This window comes from Stegostoma tigrinum, chromosome 6 (assembly GCF_030684315.1).
Source record: "Stegostoma tigrinum isolate sSteTig4 chromosome 6, sSteTig4.hap1, whole genome shotgun sequence".
In the NCBI taxonomy this organism is placed as follows: Eukaryota; Metazoa; Chordata; class Chondrichthyes; order Orectolobiformes; family Stegostomatidae; genus Stegostoma; species Stegostoma tigrinum.
The window spans coordinates 48888734-48914345 of record NC_081359.1 but is presented as its reverse complement, the minus strand read 5'-3'; the positions used below and the strand labels follow the sequence as shown (position 1 = coordinate 48914345).

The following is a 25612-nucleotide window of genomic DNA, read 5'->3' as shown; positions in this document are numbered from 1 at the left end:
TACCGCTATGAATCGCCCTTCCAACCTCAATTCTTTCCTCATGGGATGAGTTTTCGCTCTTCCAACAGTTTGCCCATCCTGTACAATTCGCCATTTGATTCATACTCCCCTTCCAATGGCTATTACATCAGCGGGCCTTTGCCCTTAATTCATCATTTTGGCAGCTGGTCGAGAGGTTGTTTCTTGGCAGAGAGGGAGTCCGGAAAACAGAGATAAAGGATATCGGCATCGACTTCGATCTAATTAATTGTGAATGCATAACTTAACGGCGTAATAGATTTCCACCTATTAAAAACCTCGCAACTCTAAACGGGTTAATTCGGCTTTTTCCAAATAGCAACATCACTGTAAAGAGCTGGTTATTTCTGAAATAACGAGTTCGTCTTTTTTACGCCGTCCCATTCTTAAATTATATGGCGAGTGAGGGAAAACTTCCAGTTATGCCAGAAAATGTGTCAGCAAGGAATTACTCGACTTTCGCCAGGTCTGCCATGGTAGGAGGGACTTCTCGAGCTGCCTGGGCAGTAGCTGTGCTGTCCAGCGTGCTGATCTTCACCACCACAGTGGACATCCTGGGAAATTTCTTAGTCATCGTATCTGTCATTAGGAATAAAAAATTGAGAAATGCCGGTAAGTCAAACGGTTCTCTCATGCGCAGCAAGTTTGCATCCGATTTCATGTTCAAAAGTCATGTGAAACAGCGTTTTATACAGCGAGATTGCACCACAGTTCAGTATTCGTGCACTGCTATTAACGTGACAGCGTCGACTGTATTTTTAAAACAAACTTTACTTAGATGAAGTTCTGAATTTAGATTGAACTTGTAATAACTAAGCATTTGTCAAGGGAACAGCAGCTTTGCTGTAGTAAAAGTAGACAAGGACAAATAGTTTCATGTTAACTATCACTTGATCATGGCTATTTGGAACCTCTAATCAGGATCAAAAACGAGTGCTGGAGAAACGCTTCAAGTCTGGTAGCATCTGTGGACAGAAAATAGCTAGCGTTACGAGCCCAGTGACCCTTGTTCTGACGAAGGGTCTCTGCACTTGAAACAATTACTTTTATCCCCTTTCTAAGAAGCTCCCAGACTTGATGTTGTTTCTGAGGCACTCTCTGCTTTTGTTTCAGAATTCCAGCATCTGCAGTTCTTTATGTTTATTTTGCCACTAGTCAGGAGTTAACTAACAAAAAATATTGACCTGAGAGACAATTTGGGTAAATAAAAACAGGCCAAAGTATTGTACTAATAGCCTCCGAAATTGTGGGGTCATGTCGAAGGATCTAGCCAAAGAAAGAAAAGCAAAGAGGTCATGGTTTAAGGTTTTTGAGAAGATTTGTAACCTGGATTATTGATGTATTGTAATGAGTAATAGTTGATGATATGAGCAATTATCACTCATTTCAATACACATGGACAAAGAGGCCAATTTGTCTGGGACAACGTAGCTATCCTAGGACAAACCAACCAAAGATATGTACGAGTATTCCTGGAGGTCTGCACTCAAATCAGAACTCCATTAACAATTATTTAGAGCTGGATACCATATACCAACCACTGAGAAACAAATCTGGAAGTGATGCCACCCACCTCACCAAACCGAGATACATGAATAACAATCGGGACAGATTACCAATGCTTCACTGGAGGTGTACTGATGATGTTACCTATACGGTGACAAAACAAACAAAATTACCAGTTCAGCGAACAAGTCAACAACCACAGGTTATAGTTTAGTTTTGCTCTGTCATATTAACACACATATCCCAGCACCGCTTCACTGGGTCTGGTCCCTAATTCTTCTCACTGACCTTCTGCTGTAAAGGATTAGTTCAAATGTTCTCAATGGTGTACCATAACCTGTTAAAAATTCTGGGAGTTCCTTTTTAACGTGATGGGATATATGTGTAAAACTTGTTAGACAACAACATCTACATATAACTCATAAAATTTAATTAATACACTGGCAGAAACCTCGAAGTGTGAGAATTTACTGCTGGTAAACTTTACTCTTCTGCAGCAACATCTCATTGATCAAATACTACAGCTTCCACTCTTTGGCATGAAAGCAAGCAATACTATAAGAAATGTGAAAATGGAAACTCAGCATGCTTCTGAGTGGCAATTAATTCATCAACATGTTGTACGACAGAATGTTTGGAAGCAATTCCTTGTATTTTGTTAGAAAAATGGCAAAATCTTGATCTGCAATCAGCCAACCTGAAGAAAAGGTCAAGTAGCTATAAGTTACTTCTTCAGATGAGGAATGAAAATATTTCTGGGGTAGGTGTACGTGGATAGCTCTGCTATAGAAGGGAACATAGAAAAAAACCAGCTGATATTAAATCACATGCTGGTCTCTCAGCTGAGACATTTATAAAATCATGACAGGCATGGTTAGGATGAATAGCAATGGTCTGTTTGCCAGGGTAGGGGAGTCCAAAACTAGTAGGCATAGGTTTAAGATGAGAGGTGAAAGGTGAAAGATTTAAAAGTGAACTGAGGGCCAACATTTTCATGCAGAGCGGTGTGTATGTGTGGAATGAGCTGTTAGATGAAATGGTGGAGCATGCACAATTACAACATTAAAAATGCATCTAGAGGGTATATGGATAGGAAATGTTTAGAGGGATTTGGGCCACATGCTGGCAACTGGGACCAGATCAATTTAAGACACCTGGTCACCACAGAGGAGTTGGACCGAAGAGTTTGTTTCTGTGCTGTATTGCCATATGACTATCTCTATGTGCTATCATTGGGGATTTAAAGATTGGAAGACCGAAATGTCTTATAAGAAAGTGAGTGTTTAAACAATTAACTACTTGATGTATTTTACCAAATGTTATATTATTAACAAATCTAATAAATATCGTTCCCAGATATTTGTGTTATTTGAATCTTTATGGCCTGTTCACACATTTACATAGATATTTCTTCAACTTCAGTGTAATTAATTGAACAATATTTTTGAAACTTAGTTTTTTTTGGCATTATCCAGTCTCTGAGTTAGTATTGGTTTCTCCTTCCGATCTTTCTAAATGCCATTTCACTGTTCCAGTGTCTTGTACAGTTGTGGTTGTCTATTTGCATCCTGTAAGATACTGTAATTTTCTGATTTGGGTTGTCTTGTGGATTCAATCATACTGATAGTGTGTGAGTGTTAAAACCAATCATATATACAAGACAGATATTATATCAAAACAGATGAAGTATCCTTGTATCTATACTTCTTAACTTATAAACCACAGAAGAAAATTTTTATAAGATGAAAAAGACATCCTGGAGTCATTGACACACATGTCCTTTACACCAAGTCATCCTCTCCAAATTTAGTAGGCAATTACACAACATGTGTTTCAGCTTATGTTAATATTTTATCTGTTGTGATTCACACTTGTCTGCAATGCGTGTCAATTGAAAACTAACTTCTATTTGGTTTTCTGCTTGACTTCCTATGCACCCTATATGTCATATACCTATGTCATTTCATGTACATACCACATGAATCACTCATGCATACCACATGAATCACTCATGCATGCAACTAACTTCAACTGGCACATGCTTCTTACAATGAAAGCAGAATGCCAAATTTATTAATGTAAATAAATGTATATTGTTTTGATCTCTTTGTAAATTGTCCTATATTACATTACTAGGTGACACTTGCAAAATATTTTATGTCAAATTAGTATCTTCATTACAGTAGTACTTTATATCCAGAATTTTGAATTATTCTTTCACGAAACATTTTAGCAAGATCAAAATGTCTCATTCTAGAAGATTGACTGTTGCTATAACTCGCTTGGGTAGCACATCTAAAATCAAATTCTATTATTCTCAGACACATATTCCCCTCCCCTCACTTGTCCACCTTCCACAGGGACTGTTTCCTCCGGGACACCCTGGTCTACACTTCCTTCACCCACAACATCTCCCCACAGCCCAAATGGCACCTTCCCCCGTAATCAAAGGTGCAACACCTGCCCATTTACCTCCTCCTTCCCTACTATCCAAGAGCCCAAACATACCTTCCAGGAAAAGCAACACTTCACCTGCACTTAGAAGAATCTAGTCTACTGCATTTGCTGCTCACAATCTGGTCTCCTCTTCACTGGGGGAACGAAGCGTAGACTTGGCGACCGCTTCACAGAACTCTTATGTTCTGCTCACAAAAAAGTCCCTGAACAACCTGTTGCCTGTCACTTCAATGCAACACCCTGCTCTCTGGCCAACATCTCTGTCTCTGGCTTGCTACAGTGTTCCAGTCAAGCCCAGCGCAAGCTGAAGGAACAACACATTTTCTGCTTGGGGACCCTACATCCCTCTGGACTCAATATCGAGTTCAATAATTTTAGGGCCTAAACTCTCCCATGTCCCAGCCCCCAACCCCACACATCAGGCCTTGTGACCACATTGCCTGCCACTACACACCCCCTGTTGTTAGTCAGTAATATTTCCCAATGACAACTATTCACCCTCCCAGCCTGATCGTTAGCAACTCCTTTAACTGTCCAAGTTAACAAAGTGTGAAGCTGGATGAACACAGCAGGCCAAGCAGCATCTTAGGAGCACAAAAGCTTTTGTGCTCCTAAGATGCTGCTTGGCCTGCTGTGTTCATCCAGCTTCACACTTTGTTATCTTGGATTCTCCAGCATCTGCAGTTACCATCGCCTTTGTCTGTCCAACTGTCTGTCTCTCTTTTTGGGCTCTATCCTATTGTTTACTCCCTACTCCACCCACCTCCCTATTTTCAGCATATAAACTGATGTTTTCCCAGCCACCATCAGTTCTGAAGAAGGGTCATTGGACCCAAAACATTAACTCTGTTTTCTCCTCCACAGATGCTGCCAGACCTGCTGAGCTTTTCCAGGAACTTTGCTTTTGTTCCTGTGTCTATTATTCCCAGAATCATCACAAATATTCAAGTTTTGAGCAAGTATGTAAAATCCCCAATTTACCTGTTATTTGTACCCAGCTTGTTAGAAAGCTCTGGCGAGGTTTCTATACATAATATTTATGAATGTTTATAATAAATAGATGCTAGCTATAGATAAACAAATATGAATTGTCAACATATGGTTCTTCCAGTTAAAACTCTGCTCGTCCCCTTTCAAATGCCCCCTGCACACTCACAGACACAAACAAAACACGAGTGTTATGGGCAGAGGGAAATAGTTCACTAGTTCCTGTCCATTCAGTTCACTGAGATGATCCTTTTGGCTTGTTGGAATATTTTGCTCCTCGATCTTCCTTCTCACTTGTTTCCATGAGGCACAAGGTGAGTGATTTACACATGTAAAGTCTTTGGTTAAAAGCTAAAACTTACAGCAAATTAAGGGGAAATAAATTGGCTTTATGCAGGCTTGAGGGTTTTTCTTTTTACTGCAGAGAAAAGTACTGCTTTCATCCTTTTCAGATGTCAAATAGCTTCTGCCCAAACATTCACACCCACAGCTATTCAGCTACTTGGGAGCCAATTACATATTTGTGACTAAATAAAACATAATTGTGAAGAAAGGTAGATGGCTTTGGTCATCAAGAACTGGTTATCAGTCTGCAGACAAATCAGCTACTTGTTGCTGACTAAAACTCTCTTTGTAGAGATCCCGCGGCTCCAGTTTATCTGCAGTCACCTCCTCCACCGCTTGAACAAATAGCCTTGTGGGTTGGACAGGTTGTTTTAAAAATGTACAGCAATCCTTTCCAAAATGCTTGTTTTGTTTTAAATGATTGACCTTTTCCTATTTCAGTCCACAGTCAAAGATACAGAGAAATGAAAATATAAGCTCTTTAAACTGTATAGAAATTCTGGGGATCACAAACTATTTTGTATCAAATCTATATAATTGATGCTAGTGTATTCTTCTCATTGTTCTTTTATGAAGTTCTCATTAAAGTCTAAGGAATCTTCATTTTAAGCACAAAATTTAGCTTTCAAATACTAAGTTGTATCAAATAATTGTCTCCACTATTTTTCCACAGTTCTCCTGCAACATTCCAACCATATAATTGCATACACCAATGATATTCCACTCATGCCATTCAATTTAGTTTTTTGTCCCTCCCTTCCGATCCTCATCCCACACATATTCATATTATAATCCTGGGGTTCAGTTAGCTGGACAGCTGGTTTATGATGCAGAGTGATGCCAACTGCATGTGTTCAACTCCTGTGCTGGGTGAGGTAACTATGAAGAACTCTTTTTCTCAACCTCTTCTCTTACCTGGGGCATGGTGGCTTTCAAGTTAAACTATGGCCAGTTGTCTCTCTAATGAGAGAGCATTCCCACTAGGTTCCTCACAGGAGCAATCTCATAGATTCCCTATAGTGTGGAAGCAGGCCATTCGGCCCTTTGCGTCCACACTAATCTGCTGAAGAGCATCCCACCCAGACCCACCCCATTCCTGTAACCCTGCAAGCTATGGGCAATTTAGCACAGCCAATCCACCCAACGTGCGCATTTTGGACTATGGGAGGAAACCCCAGCAACCAGAGTAAACCTATACAGATACAAGGCAAATATGCAGATTTCACACAGACTGTGGTCCAAGGCTGAAATTGAATCCAGTTCCCTGGTACTGTGTGACGGCAGTTCTAACCACTGAGCCACTATGCTACTCCAGTTATACTTCATTATTCATCAAGACTGACTCTACCGTACTAATCAAATTTCTGCACACCTAAGTCTTTAAATACTCCACCTTGATCCTCTCACCAGTATAGGCATTTGGCCAAGATATTCAGATCAGGGTCAAAAGTCTTATATTCATCCCTGATCAGATTAAATAGCAGCCACTGATCTTTAGATGTATTCTGCACTGGAGTTTATTTCACAGGGGGCTTCTTGTGCCAAGCCTCTCCAGGGATCCACAAATCCAGCAGTGAAGAAAACCTTTGTAGAAACCACACCCTCTTTTGCAGTTGTCAGTGTGACATGTTGTATGATTCAAATCCCCAGCCGCAGCGTGAATCATCTTGTCAGTTTCTGTGAAAAGAAGTATGCAAGATGGGTGTGGAGCTTAGGTACTGGATGGTACAGTGAAATGGGTGTAGGGTTCCAGGGCAGAGGGTGCCAAGTAAATAGGTGGATGAAGTGCCAGCGTGCTTGGTAAGTTATAGAGTACTTAGGATGGGTTTAGTTTGGAGGTGATTAATGTTAAAGCCAGCACCTAGAGGAAGTGGGTGGGGTCATCTGGGCTAGAAGGAACTGCAGATCCTGGAGAATCTGAGATAACAAGGTGTAGAGCTGGATGAACACAGCAGGCCAAGTAGCATCAGAGGAGCAGGAATGCTGATGTCTCGGGCCTAGACCTTCTTCAGAAATGGAGGTGGGGAAGGGAGTTCTGAAATAAATAGGGAGAGAGGGGGAGTCAGATAGGAGATGAATAGAGAAGAAGATAGGTGGAAAGGAGACAGACAGGTCAAAGAGGCAGGGATGGAGCCAGTAAAGGTGAGTGTAGGTAGGGATGAAGAGGTCGAGGGAGGGTAGGAGGCCTTGGGGTGGTGTCCAGGAGGATGGGGTGTGTTGGAGGCAGAAGAAGGGGTAAGTAGAGGAAGGGTTAGGCTCACGGTTGAAGAAGTGCGTGCGGCAGAAAAACTTTTCAAAGTCCAAGCATGAGCAATATTCATTGATGTCTGGGTGGAGGGGGTCAAAGGTAAGCCCTTTACTGAGGACTGACTGTTCGTCCTCAGTAACGGGAGGCCTGGGGGTATGATGAAGACTTGACAGGGCTGTGTGCTTTTGTCTCCTCTGAAACGAGTGTGTGTTTCAGGAGTTGCAGGGAGAAATGCTTCTGAAGGAGCTCAATGTTCTGAATGCAGACATTGTCATGGTTGGGGCCAAAGTGGGAAGGCCTAAATGTGGACTGTAGTCCATTGAGGATGAGCTGGTTCCATAGGCAGGTACTAAGAAAGGTGATGTGGCTGTAGTACCTGGTTTGCTTCAGGACGTGGTCGAGCAGTTTCAAGGTCGAAGAGATTACGAGAGAGTTGCAGTGGGAGAGAAATCCACTGAGGTTTTTCTGGAGGGAGGAAGGTAACTTCTTCAGGGTAGGCATCCTTAGAAGAGGCTTCGCAGTGGGGTTAAAATTGTATCAGAGGTAGAAGGAACTGAAGACGCTGCAGAATCTGAGATAACAAGGTGTAGAGCTAGATGAACACAGCAAGCCAAGCAGCAGAGGAGCAGGAAAGCTGACATTTTGGGCCTAGACCCTTCTTCTGAAGTGGGGGAGGGGTTTCTGAAATAAATAGGGAGAGAGCGGGGGCGGAAAGGGCTAGGGTGTCAGAAGTGGGGTGGGAGCTGGCGCTGTGTTCAGCAGTGAGGAAGATCTTGTCAGGTTGGACACTGAAGCATTTTATCAGTGGGGAGTCAGGTTGGCATTGTTAAGTGTCAAATCCTGGGAGGAGGTCTGGCTGGCTTTGGGCGTTTTTGGATCTGATTAATTAGGAAATCAAGACTTCAGGATGTCAGGTGCAGGAAGAATGGGGCTAGTGGAATCGTCTTTGATGAGTGGCGAGATTGGTTAGGGATGTGATTGTCAAGGGTAGGGACATTGTAAGGGAACAGCTCAATGTAGTTGGAAGGGTGAATAGTGAGTCAGTACAGCAGTGAGTACATGAATTAGTGATTCAAATGTGCAGGTTAATATTGAGTCATGATTTAGAGTAGGTTTTAATCTTCTAATCTTTCCTGGGTAACTATTAAGCTGGACAGAGTTGGAATTCTCTGAGTTATGACTTTTGAGTCTCTTTCTTAGAGTTCGAGCCACAGGGGAATTACCTACCAGAATCTTCAATCTCCCAGGAAGTTTCCACGAAGCCTGCTGTGAATTGGATTCTGCAAGGTGCGGACAAACAACTCCAGTCTACACTGCTTTAATTACTCACTAGCATCAAAATATCTGGGCCATCTTTTGTGTGGGCATGTAATCACAATGATATTGGAACTTGTAAGAGGGCACTATGCAACAACTGCAGATAAATTCAACAGAGGAAGAAACTCTCAACCAGCATCCAGTTATCTAAATATGGAACTTTGCTATGGTGATTTGAGGGACCAGAAGGTTGGAATTTATAAGCTTTCCAGCAGCTTAAGGTGACTAATTACTTCTTTCTATTAATTCTAGTTGTTCACTGGCTGCCTTTGAAAATTTTGAAGAATATGTCTCTCTGTCAGGCTGGACAGTCTTGGGGAATGATTGTTAGATTTACTTACATGGAATTGTGATCAGGATGAACCTGTACTTGGAATCAGACATAGGCAGAATAGACAATCATGATAATTGCTGCCTCTTGTGAAGGCAACTCATTAAAATTCATCAAGGGGCAAAGGGCCCACTCCTGTGCTGTACAGAGTCCTTTTTCTGATGGCTTCATATTTGCAGATGGCAGGCACATCTGTGCATTCCCAAAGTAAAGCAAGTTACAGATTAAACAGTTGTACCATTTCAGGATGCAATTCACAGGGGCAGAAGGTCACCTGAACCCAATTCAGGTCTCAAGGATACATTGAGTCATAAGCTATACAGCATGGAAACAGACCCTTCAGTCTAACTTATGCATGCTGACCAGGTACCCTTAATTAATTTAGCCCCATTTGTCACATTTGGCACATATCCTCCAAACCCCTGCTTTTCAGATACCCCTCCAGATGCCTTTTTATAAGAGAACACTACACATTTTCCAGCCACTGGAGAGCTACAATGAGAAATACTAGGTTATTTTCTTAAGTGGAAGTACCAACATTATAAACAAGGAGTAACACATTTTGGAGTTAATACTTATTTGTGTGCAATAAAGTTTAAATGTGCTCAGAAAAAAGTTTTGGATAATATATCAGCAGTTAAAATGAACAGGATCTTACATTCTTTGAAGGCAGCTAGCATAGGAGTGACAAGACAATGGCCTGGTGGTATTATTGCAGGGCTGTTAATCTAGAGACCTAGGCAATGTTCCAGGGACACAGGGTCAAATCTTGCCAGAGCAGGTGGTGAATTTGAATTCAATAAAAGTCTGGAATTAAAGAGTCTTATGATGACCATGAACTTATTGTTGTGCACAAACCCATCTGGTTCCATAATCCCTATTAGGAGAGATAAGTGCCATCCTTACCTGACATAGCCTACACATGATTCCAGATCAGCAGTAATGTGGTTGATTTTTAACTTCCCTAGGGGTGAGCAATAAATGCTGTCCTTGCCAGTGACACCCTCATCCCATGAATGAATTAAAAAAGAGGCCATTTTGTCCAATCTGTCTGTGCTGGTCTTTTTGCTAGACACAAGGGTCAGTATTGATAATCAGCAAAGTAGTTCCTTATTTGTCTCTCTCACACATTCTCATCTAGCCTCCCTGATAAGCACCAATATCATTCCCCTCAGTCAGTCTCTGTGATAGTAAGCTCTAAATTCTCATCCCTCTTTTGGTAAGACACTTTTTCTGAATTCCCTAATGAATTCAATAGTAACTATCTTGTCTTACTGCTGCAAGTTAAATATTTCTTGGGAACTTTCTCTTTCTACTCTCTCTGCTAAGACATTTTATAAGTTTTTTTTCCAATAGTCTCTTTGGGAATTCAGAACAGAGGCACTGGCTGTTAGGGCAGTTGCATGCTCCTCCTGTAGAATGTGGGAGGGTAAGGATCACCATTAGTGTCCCCCCTAACTTCGTCTGCTGGAAGTGCACCCAACTCCAGCTCCTTGGAAACCGCGCTCAGGAAATGAAGGTGGAGCTGGATGAACTTTGGATCATTCAGAAGGCTGAGGGGGTAATTGAGACGAGTTACAGAGTGGTAGTTACACCTCAGGTACAGGAAAAAGGTAGATGGGTTACAGTCAAGGGATGGAAAGGGAACAGGCAGACAGAGCAGGGATGTCCTGTGGCCATTCCCCTCAATAATAAGTATACCGTTTTGGATACTGTTGGGGCAGGGGAACGCCTTACCAGGGGTAAGCCATGGGGTATAGGTCTCTGGCACAGAGTCTGTCCCTGTTGCTCAGAAGGGAAAGGGGGAGGGGAGGAGAGCTTTAGTCATAGAGGACTCCATAGTTCGGGGGACAGATAGGAGATTCTGTGGGAACGAGAGAGACAGACGGTTGGTGCGTTGGAAACTTAGAGCTAGAACAAACAAAGTTGTTATCTCTGGTTTGTCACCTGTGCCACGTGCTAGCGAGGCGAGGAATAGGGAGAGAGAGCAGGTGAACACATGGCTACAGAGATGGTGCAGGAGGAAGGGATTCAGATACCTGGATAATTGGGGTTCATTCTGTGGTAGGTGGAACCTCTGCAAATGGGATGGTCAACACCTGAACCAGAGGGGTACCAATATTCTGGGGGGGGAAATTTGCTAATGCTCTTTGGGAGTGTTTAAACTAATTTAGCAGGAGGATGGGAAACTGAATTGTAGCTCCAGTGTACAAGAGGTTGAGAGTAGTGAGGTCATGAATAAGGTTTCAAGTTCGGAGGAGTGTACTGGCAGGCAGGAAGGTGGTTTGAAGTGTGTCTACTTCGACGCCAGGAGCATCCGGAATAAGGTGGGTGAACTTGCAGCATGGGTTGGTACCTTGGACTTCGATGTTGTGGCCATTTCGGAGACATGGATAGAGTAGGGACAGAAATGGTTTTTATTTAGATTAAATTAGATTCCCTACAGTGTGGAAACAGGCCCTTTGGCCCAACAAGTCCACACCGCCCCTTGAAACATCCCACCCAGGCCCATCACCCTATAACCCACACACCCCTGAACACTATGGGCAATTTAACATGGCCAATCCACCTAGCCTGCACATCTTTGGACTGTGGGAGGAAACCGGAGCACCCGGAAGAAACCCATGCAGACAAGGGGAGAATGTGCAAACTCCACACAGAGTCTCCCGAGGCTGGAATCGAACATGGGTTCCTGGTGCTGTGAGGCTGCAGTGCTAACCACTGAGCCACCATGCCGCAGGTTCCAGGGTTTAGATGTTTCAGTAAGATCAGGGAAGATAGTAAAAGCGGGGGAGGTGTGGCACTGTTAGTCAAAGACCGTATTACAGTGGCAGAAAGGACGTTTGATGAGGACTTGTCTACTGAGGTAGTATGGCTGAGGTTAGAAACAGGAAAGGAGAGGTCACCCTGTTGGCAGTTTTCCATAGGTCTTTGAAAAGCTCCAGAGATGTAGAGGAAAGGATTGCAAAGATCATTCTGGATAGGAGCAAAAGTAACAGGGTAGTTGTTCTGGGGGACTTCAACTTTCCAAATGTTGACTGGAAACGTTATAGTTTGAATACCTCAGACGGTTCAGTTTTTGTCCAATGTGTGCAGGTTTCCTGACACACTATGTAGATAGACCAACAGGAGGTGAGGCCACATTGGATTTGGGACTGGGTAACAAGCTAGGCCACGTGTTAGATATGGAGGTAGGTGAGCACTTTGGTGGTGGAGACCAGAATTCGGCGATGTTTACTTTAGTGATGGAAAGGTGTATACCACAGGGCAAGTGTTATAGCTGGGGGAAAGGCAATTATGAGGTGATTAGGGAAGATTTAGGTAGCACAGGATGGTGAAGGAAACTGCAGGGGCTGGGCACAATTGAAATGTAGAGGTTCTTCAAGAAACAGCTAATGCGTGTCCTTGATACGTATGTACCTGTCAGACAGGGAGGAAATTGTCGAGCGAGGGAACCGTGGTTTACTAAAAAAATTGAACCTCTTGTCAAGAGGAAGAAGGAGGCTTATGTAAAGATGAGGCACGAAGGCTCAGTTAGGGCACTTGAGAATTACAAGTTAGCCAGGAAGGACCTAAAGAGAAAGCTAAGAAGAGCCAGGAGGGGACATGAGAAGTCTTTGGCAGGTAGGATCAAGGAAAACCCTAAAGCTTTCTATAGGTATGTCAGGAATAAAAGAAATACTATAGTAAGATTAGGGCCAGTAGTAGGAAGTTGTGCGTGGAGTCCGAAGAGATAGGAGAGGCGCTAAATGAATATTTTTCATCAGTATTCACACAGTAAAAAGACAATGTTGTTGAGGAGAATATAGGCTATTATACCAGACAGGATTGAGGTTCATAAGGAGGACGTGTTAGCGATTCTGGAAAGTGTGAAAATAGATAAGTCCCCTGAGCTGGATAAGATTTATCCTTGGATTCTCTGTGAAGTTGAGAGGAGATTGCAGAGCCTTTGGCTTTGATTTTTATGTCATCATTGTCTTCAGAAATAGAGCCAGAAGGCTGGAGGATAGCAAATGTTGTTCCCTTGTTCAAGAAGAGGAGTAGAGACAACCCTGGTAATTATAGAGCAGTGAGCCTTACTTCAGTTGTGGGTAAAGTGTTGGAGAGGATTATAAGAGGCAGGATTTATAATCATCTAGAAAGGAATAATTTGATTAGGGATAGTCAACATGGTTTTTTGAGGGTGGGTCGTGCCTCACCAACATCATTGAGTTCTTTGAGAAAGTGACCAAACAGGTGGATGAGGGTAAAGCGATTGATGTGGTATATATGGATTTCAGTAAAGCATTTGATAAGGTTCCCCACGGTAGGCTATTGCAGAAAATACGAAGGCATGGGATTGAGGGTGATTTAGCAGTTTGGATCAGAAATTGGCTAGCTCTAAGAAGACAGAGGGTGGTGGTTGATAGGAAATGTTCATCCTGGAGTTCAGTTACTAGCGGTGTACCGCGAGGATCTGTTTTGGGGCCACTACTGTTTGTCATTTTTATAAATGACTTTAATGAGGGCGTAGAAGGATGGGTTAGTAAATTTGCAGACAACACTGAAGTCGGTGGAGTTGTGGATAGTGCGGAAGGATGTTGCAGGTTACAGAGGGACACAGATAAGCTGCGTAGCTGGGCTGAGAAGTGGCAAATAGAGTTTAATGCAGAAAGTGTGAGGTGATTCACTTTGAAAGGAGTAACAGGAATACAGATACTGGGCTAATGGTAAGATTCTTGGTAGTGTGGATGAGCAGAGAGATCTCTGTGTCCATGTGCATAGATCCCTGAAAGTTGCTGCCCAGGTTGATAGGGTTGTTAAGAAGGCATACGGTATGTTAGGTTTTTATTGGTAGAGGGATTGAGTTTCAGAGCCTTGACGTCATGTTGCAGCAGTACAAAACTCTGGCGCGGCCACACTTGGAGTATTGCGTACACTTCTGGTCGTTGCATTATAGGAAGGATGTGGAAGCACTGGAAAGGTTGCAGAGGAGATTTTCCAGGATGTTGCCTGGTGTGGAGGGAAGGTCTTATGAGGAAAGGCTGAGGGACTTGAGGCTGTTTTCATTAGAAAGAAGAAGGTTAAAAAGTGACTTAATAGAGACATACAAGATGATCAGAGGATTAGATGGGGTGGACAGTGAGAGCCTTTTTCCTTTGATAGTGATGGCTAGTATGAGGTGAATAAGCTTTAAATTGAGGGCTGACAGATATAGGACAGATGTCAGAGGTTGGTTTTTACTCAGAGAGTAGTAAGGGCCTGGAATGCCCTGCCTGAAACAGTAGTAGACTCCTCAAGTTTAAGGGCACCTAAATGGCCATTGGATAAAGATATGGATAATAATGGAATAGTGTAAGTTAGATGGGCTTCAGATTGGTTTCACAGGTCATCGCAACATCGAGGGCTGAAGGGTCTGTACTGCGTTGTAATGTTCTATATATCGCCAAAATTTTCTTTTTCAAGAAAAATGAGGTTCAATCTCTCCATGAAGTTTTCTGAAGAAAAGTCTCGACCCAAAATGTCAATTTTCCTGCTCCTCTGATACTGTCTGGCCTTCTATGCTCCTCCAGCTCCACACTGTGTTATCCCCAAACTCTCCATCCTGTCTTGATGTATATATCTTTGTATTTCCAGTATTATGCTTGTAAATCTTCTTTACATCTTCTTTGCTCTGTTATACTATGTATATGTGGCATTCAGAGCTGAATACGGCACTTTAATGAGCTGGAATATGCTGCCTGGGAAATCGGTGGAGTTGGATTACATAAGACGTTTTAAAGGATAGCAGCTTGTATATTTGGAAGGGCTGAAGTTAGAGGACTATGGAAATTGGGCTGGAGAACGGGACTAGCTTGGTGGCTCTTTCAGACATGGTGGGTCAAATGTCCTCCTTCAGTACAATAAAGTTCTGATCCTATGATATGTGAGATCCTAACAAGATTCAATTAAGTTTTAGAGATAATGGGAACTGCAGATGCTGGAGAATCTGAGATAACAAAGTGTGAAGCTGGATGAACACAGCAGCCCAAGCAGCATCTTTGGAGCACAAAATCTGACATTTCGGGCCTAGACACTTCATCAGAAAATGGGGAGGGGGAGAGGGTTCTGAAATAAATAGGGAGAGAGGGAGAGGAGGATTGAAGATGGATGGAGGAGAAGATACGTGGAGAGGAGACAGACAAGTTAAAGAGGCAGGGATGGAGCCAGTAGAGGCGAGTGTAGGTGGGGAGGTAGGGAGGGGATAAGTCAGTCAAGGGAGGACAGACAGGTCAAGGGGGTGGGATGAGGTTAGTAGGTAGGGAATGGGAGTGCGGCTTGAGGTGGGAGGAGGTGATGGGTGAGAGGAAGAACAGGTTCGGGAGGCGGGGACGAGCTGGGCTGGTTTTGGGATGCAGTAGAGAGAGGGGAGATTTTGAAGATTGTGAAATCCACAATGATACCATTGGGCTGCAGGGTTCCCAAGCGGAATATGAGTTGCTGTTACTGCAACCTTTGTGTGGCATCATTGTGGCACTGCAGGAGGCCCAGGATGGACATGTCATCTAAAGAATGGGAGGGGGGAGGTGAAATGGTTCGCAGCTGCGAGGTGCAGTTGATTATTGCGAACCGAGCGTAGGTGTTCTGCAAAGCAGTCCCCAAGCCTCCGCTTGGTTTCCCCAATGTAGAGAAGGCTTTTTTCCTGATGAAAGGTCTAGGCCCGAAACATCAGCTTCTGTGCTCCTGAGATGCTGCTTGGCCTGCTGTGTCCATCCAGCTCCACACTTTGTTAGCTTTGTTATTGTTTTAGTATGAGTTGCTCACTTTTTAATTCTATCCCTTTGAAATAAACCTTAGTACCATCTTATTTTTAATAACTTTGCTAATGTGTGACATAGCCTTTAGTGGTTGGCCTATGTACTTTCCAAGTTACTTCACTTTCTCTACATTCCCTTGATTACTTCGCTCCTCAATATGGCATCATTGACAAATTTAGAATCATAGTTGAAATTGATACTATAAATTTTGAACAGCAATTACCAGTTCATATCTCCTGTTATAGTGAAAATCTATCTGCTTCTCCAACTCTCTGCTACAGAGTTTCAGAACAGTTCTGAAGAGTCACATTGGGTTCAAGGTGTTAACTGTGCTTCTCTCCCCACAGGTGCTGCCAGACCTGCTGAGTTTCTTCAGAATTCACTGTCTGTTCAGATTTTTAGCATCCAGAGTATTTTGCCTTTATGTGAATAACCTAGCTATTCCGTAATACAATTTGTGTGGATAGCTGGACAGAAATGGGTGGTGCATTCTTTTACAGATTTTGATAAAATGCTATGAAGGATACTAACTTCAGAGGGTTGTGCACTGGGGGCAGCCCCCCTTCTTTTTCACTTATTGTCCCAGAACCCAACCCTCGAACATCCTCACCCACCTCTATGAGTTTTTCAATCTCTCCACACACAATGCACCAGGATTATCTGAGGCTAGATTCATATTTTCCTGCCTGTGGGCCTGCAGAACATGTCACTAAGCACATGAACTGCCAGGACTGCTGGAGCTGCCAACTAATCAGATTGGCTAACACATCCAGATGGAGGGACTTGCTCTGTCTAACACTTCAGCCTACCCTCGGTATGTTATGACTGGAGGGTGATCTTTCCAATCTAAGGGCTTGCCTTTGGCATTATATTGAATCCTCCATCTTTTTTACTAAAAAAAAAAATCAGTGAACAAGGAAAGCAATGCATTTGCTATGTTTTCCTGAAATTCATCTGAAATGCAAGAATGCATATTTATCCTTGACCTTGCCTGTACCTATCTCTGTAATCTTCTCCTGACTTATAGCTGTCAAAGACATCTGCAGTCCTCCAATTCTAATGTCTTAAGCATCACAGATTTTAGTTGCGCCACAATTTGTGGCCAAGTCTTCAGCTCTCTGTGTCCAAAGCTTTGGGATTCTGTCCCTACATCTGTCCATTTACCTTCGTACCTTCTCTACACTGCTCTTTTACCAAGCTTTTGGATACCTGTACTTAATATTGCCTTATACTGCGTGCTACAGCGAATAAATAATGTTTTGAGGATTACTTTTATATTTTGTATCGAAGTGAGAAAGGTGCCTTTGTTATTTTAATAATTATGAGAAAATAATAAGAGTTAGATTACTTCACTACTTCAGGCATTTTATTGATTGGCTCACTGTTAATTTAAGCCACCTAGTAGTCTATAAATGAAGGCAGGCTTTGATTATTTTTAGAGTGCCAGTTAATTAAAATCTTCCCAACTACCAATGTGAGATTCACCAGCTTATAGCTTCCAGGATTATTCCCATTTCCCTTCTTGAATAGAGGAACAGTATTAGCCACGCACCAGTTCTCTGGGACCTCACCATTGGCTAGAAAAGATACAAATATCTTGGTCAAGGCCCCAACAATCTCCTCACTTTCCTCTTTCAATAACCTGGTGCAAATACCATTAGGCCCAAGGGACTTATCCACCGTAATGCACTTCGAGAGACCCAATACCATTTCTTTCTTGATCTCAAATGCCTTAGCATATTAGCATGCTCCACACAAACCTCACTATTTTCCATAGACCTCTGCTGGGTGAATACCAACACTAAGTACTCATTTAGGGTCTCACCCACATCCTCTGCCTCCAAGCACAAGTTTCCTCTTTATTCCTGAGTGGTCGCACCTTCTCCGTAGTTATCCTTTTGTTTTTAATGTACATATAGAATGCCTCGGAATTCTCTTTAACCCTACTTGCCAAGGTCATTTCATGGCACCATCTGGCTCTCCTAATTCCCTGCTTGGGTTCTTTCATGCTTGCTTTATATTTTCCTCACAAATCCTGACTGATTTTAGTTTAAAAACCTCACATATGCTTCTTTTCTCCTTTTGACTAAATTCATTAACTCCCTTCTTATCCAAGGGTCCCTTATATTGCCATTCTTGTCCTTCCTCCATACTGAAACATGCTGGTCCTGAACTCTCATCAGGAATTTAAACAATTCCCACATGTCAAATGTGGAATTGCCTGATAACAGCTCCTCCTAATTAACACTCCCTGGCTCCTGCCCAATGTAATTTGCCTTCTGTCAATTTAGTACTTTAGCACTGGGCTTAGATGATGATTGGATTTAAGGTGGCGGTATTGGTTAGTGTGTGAGGGTGTTACAGATTTTAAACTTGAGTCTTGAGAACCAGAGATTGCTGCTGGGTAAGAATCTTTAATTTTGCTTCCAGTGTCAACTACAAGCCTATCTCAAATGGCTGGTAAAATTCAGCTGAGATAATGCGCACAAATGAAAATTGTTTTCATGTATCAAAAATTACATATCAATTATCAGCCTTAACCTGAATGTTGTTCTGGACTTACTGCATGTGAATGCAGGTTGCTTCAGTAAAAAGAAGTTACAAATGGCATATGATCCACAGTGAACATTCCTCCTTCGGACCCATTTCGATGGAAGGCCATTGAATTTAGAATTAGATTTTATTGTCCTGTGTACTCAAGTACAAAAGTACTGGAGTACAGTGAAAAGTGTTCAATGCCACCTTTGATGAAACTAGGTTCAGGCCTAAAACACTGCCATGAGGAACTCCTGCAGAAAAATCTTGAGTTTTACTTGATTAGCCTTCAACAAATATACCAGATCCTTTTGTGCTGTGTTTAACAAGTGAGAACTTCCTTTCTGATTCCCAGTGACTCCAATATTTCTAGGGTTTCTTGATGTCAAATACCATGGATAAAATGCTGTCTGATGTCAAAGACAATATTATTTATCTTGACTCTTGAATTCAACTCTTCTATCATGCTTGGACCAAAGTCATGACGCATTCTGAGCTGAGGGACCCAGATGAAACCCAAACTGAGAATCAAGGAACAAACTATTACTATAAAGTGCCATTTGATAGCACTGTTAACAACATCTTGTATTATTTTGCTGAAGATTGAGAGAAAACTAATGATGCATTACTTATCTGACAGGATCATTTCTGTTGTTTGTGGATATAGAACATAGAACATAGAACATTACAGCGCAGGACAGGCCCTTTGGCCCTCGATGTTGCATCGATCTGTGAAACCAATCTGAAGCCCATCTAACCTACACTATTAATTATCATCCATATGTTTATCCAATGATCATTTAAATGCCCTTAAACCTGGCGAGCCTACTGCTGTAGTGAAAAGCTGTGAACTGAGCTCATTGGCTATGGGTTGCTTAACTCTGCTTATAGAATAGTACTCCTTTTTAAAGCACATATTATGATCTGGTGTTGTGTCTTCCCCTGGTTTGCATCTTATTTTTAGGTAGCAGGTGCTGCTCTCTTGCCACTTCCTCAAGACTATATACCACTCAACTGTTACCTCTGATGCATCTGTCCTGCTGATGGATCAACACATATGCAGTAAAGTTGATGAGAAAGAAGGATTTGGGACAGGTCTCTATATTTAGGGAAATAAGACCATATCAGACTGTTGTTTTCTTTGTTTGTAGAACAGCTGTCTCAATCTTAGCACAAAACCCCAGGTGCCACTGCTTTACAAGGTCTCATCCCCTGTAAAAAAAAACTGCCAAGATGGCAGCAGAGTAGCAGTGCAGCATGACTGCTCCTGCCCAGGCTCATCTGTTCCATTTTCTTTTATTATTTTTTCTTCTTTCACTGCTTTCTTTTCTTACTTTCATCTACTCACCTTCTATAAAAAGTTTGTACAGCTCGGAGGAGATCTGTAGTGGCATCAAGAGCAGACAGCCTTAGGTGGTGATGAGAACAGGCATCCTGAGGTCTCCTGGCATCTGTGGCACTGTAGGATCAAACATACCTTCTGGAGAGAGCACAGTTATGTAGGCAGCTTCTGCAACAGCACCGCTGCTTCATCGGGGCCAGAGGTGGCTACAGTTGGGGGCCTTCGTTGGGATTTTGACAGTTGGAAATTGAGTCCAAAGTGGGAAGACTGAGCATAATGTGGCAGCAAAGGTGGTCCCCCAGCATCTGGAGCGATGGCAGAGCAACAGCCAATGGTCTCTGAGAGAGCGGGCCAGAATGGAGCAGATTGAATCCTTTTAGGGAGTGCAAGCTCAGCATGGCTAAGCACTTAAGAAATGCCATTTAACTATTAAGTTAATTTCCTTATATTTCTACTTTATACTAAGAGGGACTGTAATGTTTAACTTGTAACTTTGTTCATTTGTTTTTCTATTTTTGTCCCTAAAATAGAACCTGGAATGGCGATATTGCACATTTTTCATTCGTACCTCTGTACTTGGGTACACATGATAATTATTCTAATTTTAAATCTAATTCTAATTCAGTTGGGCTACTTACACATTTGTTGCATCAGTATCAAGATGAAAGCCAGGCCTTTCCAGTTTTTATTGCTATTCAAATTTTCTGTGGAGTTTTGCGATACCTGAGAGGCATATTAGGCCATTTCAGAGAGTAGTTAAGCATCATACAACATTTCAGTGAATCTGGAGCCATTATAAAATTCAGACTAGGCTACAGAAGTACCGTGCAAAGAAACTACAAGATCTGACAACTTTAAAAAGTTAAATGTCAATGAGGCTCGCAAAAAGATTTGGGTTAACCTAGAGTTTCCCTGTTAAGTGCACATTTTCTCTTCAGTCCTCATTCTAGATCATCAACAAGTCAAGACAAAAAGTTACCCAACTGACTCCATACCGAGCAAAGTTTTATAGATATTGGTTCTTAATGCCAACCCTGCTAAATGATTTGCTTGAAAATATTTACAATTTGTATCAGCAGAGCATTTATTTAAAGATATTACAACTGGGCAAAACCCTTCATACACATTGTTGACATTGAAGAAACTTTCAATGTATGTCATTGGATAGCAAGAGGGAGCTTTTGTTTCAGTCTTGTGTTATGCTGAGAAGGCACAAAACATTTTTTTCAAATGGCATTAACTTTTAAAGCATATATAATGGGGTGGATTTTCTGAGGAGTGCTAATCGCATGCAGGTTGCTAGGACCACCCCTTTTGTGAAAGAAACAAAATGCAGAGGTGCATCTCTGAGAGGAGATTTTGCCATGTGTCCTTCAGAAATGCAGAGCCATACATCAACTCTGACAGTTCTTTCATAGAGCAATATTTAGAGTAGTTGGGGTGTGTGGGAGAAATTGGTCTGATATCTGGGGTTAGAGGCTGGTGAGGAGATGGGCTTGAAGGGGGTGGGTGTTGAGTCTGGATGGTTTGGATTTAAAAGTGGAAGATTGGTTGCAAATGCCCAGCAAGTGGTGAGTGACAGGTTTGGTGGCAGGGGCATTCAGGTTGCATCTGGTGGTCAGGGTTTGATGTGTTCGGTTCAGTTCTGATGTGATTTTGTCCAGTCCGATGGTTGTTTGTGGTGGCGGGTAAGAGTCTGCATACTGAGTCCACTTTGGCTGGATTGTGGGAGTAGGGGGTTTCACATCGCAATGGATCTGATAAGATTGGGTGGGAGCTTAGATCTGATAAGGAGGCTGGATAAAGGTAGTTTTGGGGCTAAGCAGGGAAAGGAGATGGTCAGGTCCTGTCAAACTGTCAGGTTTGTGTCTTTGGGTTTTAGGGGTCTTGGGGTGAGGTAGTTCAGAATGTGTACGACAAGTATTTGATCAGTTAAATAGTTACTTGGGAGGATTTAGTAGTAAAATATTTCATGAACAATTATTTTACTTAATTTCATAGGTACTCTCCAAATTCTCTGGTTTAAATGGACACTTTCAGAGGGTTTCAGGAGTAAGGAATTTCCCATGAACTCCCTCCAGAGTCTGCTATTATGGGTATTCTGCAGAGCCCCTATGCCTAATTCCAGTCAATGCTGGAAAAATGTTTGTTTGGCCATTGGAAAATTCAGACCAATGTTACAACAATGGATTAGAACATCAAATTGTGTTCATTTTAACATGGTAATTCCAAAACATTTTTTAAAAAGCATATTGATACAATCCAAAATGGTTGTGGATGCAATTCAGGTGGCTAACTGGAGAGAGAGGGACAGTGACTGATCTATGGAATGTCACAGCTACAGATGCAAAGGGAAATTCAAACAACAGACTTCAAAGAAACAAATCAAAAGAAACTGGACTATGATCTCTTCTGACTACAAAGGTAATGAGCAAGTCAGAACTCTGACTCAAACGTAAGCCTCCACTGCACATTAAGTAGTCTGCACTTTTTGTTCTTTCCTTTGAATGATACACAAAGGCAGGAGTTAAAAAGTCAGTTTCAACACAACAGGAATGTGTTAGTGGGACTTAATATTTTCATTTGTACCAGTCTGGGTTTGAACTGTGAAGGTCACAGTTGAAGAACTATTCTCTTGTTATTTCAATGTAGTAAGTCAAGAAAGACTCCTCTTTCACCCGGAATGCTGCAAAGCAGACAATAAGAAACAGGATAACAAAAAGAATCTCTCTTATCCTGAATATAGGAATTCAACCAATTTACAAAACTTAGTATCGTAAAACTGGATGTTTCAACTATCAATGTCAATACACTATAGTAGCCATAATGCTCATCTATCAGTTTGTCACGAACAATTCTGAGACAGATCCAAACATCTGTTTTATTTCCAAACTTTATCTTTCTCGCCTCACCTATTATTTCTAAATTTGTTGGTATGTGTTTTGTATTACTGCCTTTTTGAATTTTGTGATTAATAAACTCACTTTCATTTGAATCTGAGAGAAAGGTATTCATAGGGGAAGGGATATTTTAGAATTAACCTTGCAGTAACCAATCAAGGAGGTGGGTGAATAAAGGCAGCCAGTTCAACCTTCCTCACCCCAAATTTAACAGTTTGGGATATCCTATCTGGAACCATAATGAATAGAATAACCTCACAAGGAGTTCAGTCATAATAATAATAATAATAGTTTAAACTCATCGATCATCATTCATTCATACCACACATAATATATTTATTCGAGAGAAACTTTTAAATTTTTATCATTCACTTTTCTATGAAGGTTTATCCAATAAAAGCCTCTTCAAAGATCAAAACGACTGAACAGGTTTTAAATCACATTAACAATAATAATTATACTTCTAATGCATGAGTCATTTTCCTGCTGAGCATGAACATTAATGATAAAGCTGTTTATTTGCAATAGTGTGTTGGCTTTGTTGTTCAAAATTAAAGAAAACCTCTGAAATTAAACTTATATTAAATTAATAATGGATATACTGCATTACATTAATTAGTAACAGTAAAAAAGAATAATAATCTATTTTGCTTCCATTGTCACCTTTAGAATTTCCATGCATAATAAATTTGCTTGCCTAGTTATTGCACAAGAGGCAAGTGATGTTATATAATGACCAAACTGCCCAGTCAGCTACAGCTGATTAAATAACAAGACAGTTTCCGTTGGAACAAAAACGTCTAGTTCATTCATTTATTCCTAATACATCTACCCAATGGAGCGGATTGGTTGTTTTTCAAATTGTATAATATTGTCTTCCTAAAAAGTGTCATGCTTAAAGTACATATCTGAAACAGTGAAATGTTGATTTTAAGCCATTCCACTCTCCCTGGTTCCCATCACTACCTGTCATTTTAAGACCCTAAAAAGGCACTACCCCACACAAAATCTGAATTTTAAAATTCAAAGACATATTTCAACTAAATCACAATCAAATCCTGAGATTGTGGATTTCTGCCTTAAATGTTGCCTTGCCCCTGTATCAATTTTCAAGGGTTCTTTGACATTTTTAATAACCCAACCATAGGGTGTGGGTGTTGCAGGTATGGGTCAGCATTTATTGTTTATCCCTAGATTGTAAGCTGCATTCTCCAATCACTGCTGTCCATTTGCTGTAAATAGACATAAGCATGTTGCTAGGAAGTGAGTTACAAAATTTTAATCCAGCATCACTGAATAAATGCCTATGTTTTCTGCATCAAGATCATGAATTGCTTGGAGGAGAATTACAGACAGTGGTATTTCTATGTTGCCCTAGTCCTTCTGGATGGGAGTGATAATGGGTTTGGAAGATTCTTACTAAGGATTCTTGCTACTGGATGTGAGTTCGCTCGCTGAGCTGGAAGGTTAGTTTTCAGACGTTTCGTCGGTGGCTCAGTGATGATGTTACCTAGAATGGTGACGAAACATCTGAAAACTAACCTTCCAGCTCAGTGAGCAAACTCACATCCAGTACCTCCAACCTGAGCTACAAATCTTCTCAAAACTCGCTAGATTCTTGGTACATTTCTCCAGCGCATCTTATAGCTCGTCACTGTAGGTATGAGTGTTGGAGGCAGAGGGACTGATTGTGGATATCCTTCCAATCAAGTAGGCTGCTTTGTCCTGGATTGTATCAAGATTTTTAAGTGGTGATGAAGCTGTACTCGTTTTGATCTCAAGATTTGTACCTTGTAGATGGTGCATAGATTTTCAGGAGTTAGGAGGTGAGCTTCTTGCTGCAAGAATCTTAGCTTCTGACCAGCTCTTATTGACACTGTAGCCATATGGCCAGTCCAATTCAGTTTCAAGTCAATGGTAACTGCCACAATGTTGATAATGGGGAATTCAGTGTTGGAGATGCTAGTTAATGTCAAGAGAAAATGGTTAGCATTCTGATAAAGATTCACCAGGCTTGAAACATCTTTCTTTCTGCAGATGCTGCCAGAGTTACTGAGTTTTGGCAGCAATTACTTTTTTTTTTGTTTTTGGTTTATTTTTAGAGATGGTCATTGCTTGATACTTATGTGGCATGAATGCTGGCCATTTGTTAGTCCAAATCTGGATATTATCCAAGCCTTGGTGCATTTGATTGTGAACTGCTTCAGTCTTTAAGGAACTACGAGTGATGCTGAGCATTGTGCAATCATTGGCAAACATCCCCACTTCTGATCTATGATGGAGGGAAGATCATTGCTGAAGCAGCTGAAGATGGTTAGGCCAAAGATACTACCCTGACAAACTCCTGCAGAGATAGCCTGCAGTTGAGTTGATTGACTTCAAACACCAACAACTAACTTCCTTTATACTAATTATAATTCCAACTAGGAGAGATATTTTCCCCTTATTCCTATTGACTCCTTGATGCCACATTAGGTCACCTGCAGCTTTTGTGTCACTTGCATCTCACGTGTTGAATTAATCTCTTTTGTCTGTGTTTGGGCCAAGGCTGTAATGAGTACATCCAGCGTGATCCAACCTGGGCACTGGTGAACAGGTTATTGCTAAGCAAGTGCTGCTTAATAGCAGTGTTGATGACACCTCCCATCACTCTACTGATAATTGAGAATTGATTTATGGAAAGGAAATTGATGGGCTGGATTTGGCTTGCTTTTTGTTTACAGAATATATTTGGACAATTTTACACGTGCTTTATAGATACCAGTGTTGTAGCTATGCTGGAACAACATGGATAGTATTGTGGCTAGTTCTTTAGCACAAGTCTTTAGTGCTGCTGCCAGAATGTTGTCA

General features: G+C 41.6%; 1 protein-coding gene across 1 annotated transcript in view; it reads left to right on the top strand.

Moving 5' to 3' along the window:
* The first annotated feature begins 413 nt into the window (after window positions 1-413).
* Window positions 414-25612, top strand: part of LOC125453445 (melatonin receptor type 1B) — a 44739-nt gene continuing 19540 nt past the window's right edge. Inside the window, exon 1 of the mRNA XM_048533063.2 lies at window positions 414-630. Coding sequence (XP_048389020.2) covers window positions 414-630 — 217 coding nt within the window. The remainder of the gene's footprint in view (window positions 631-25612) is intronic.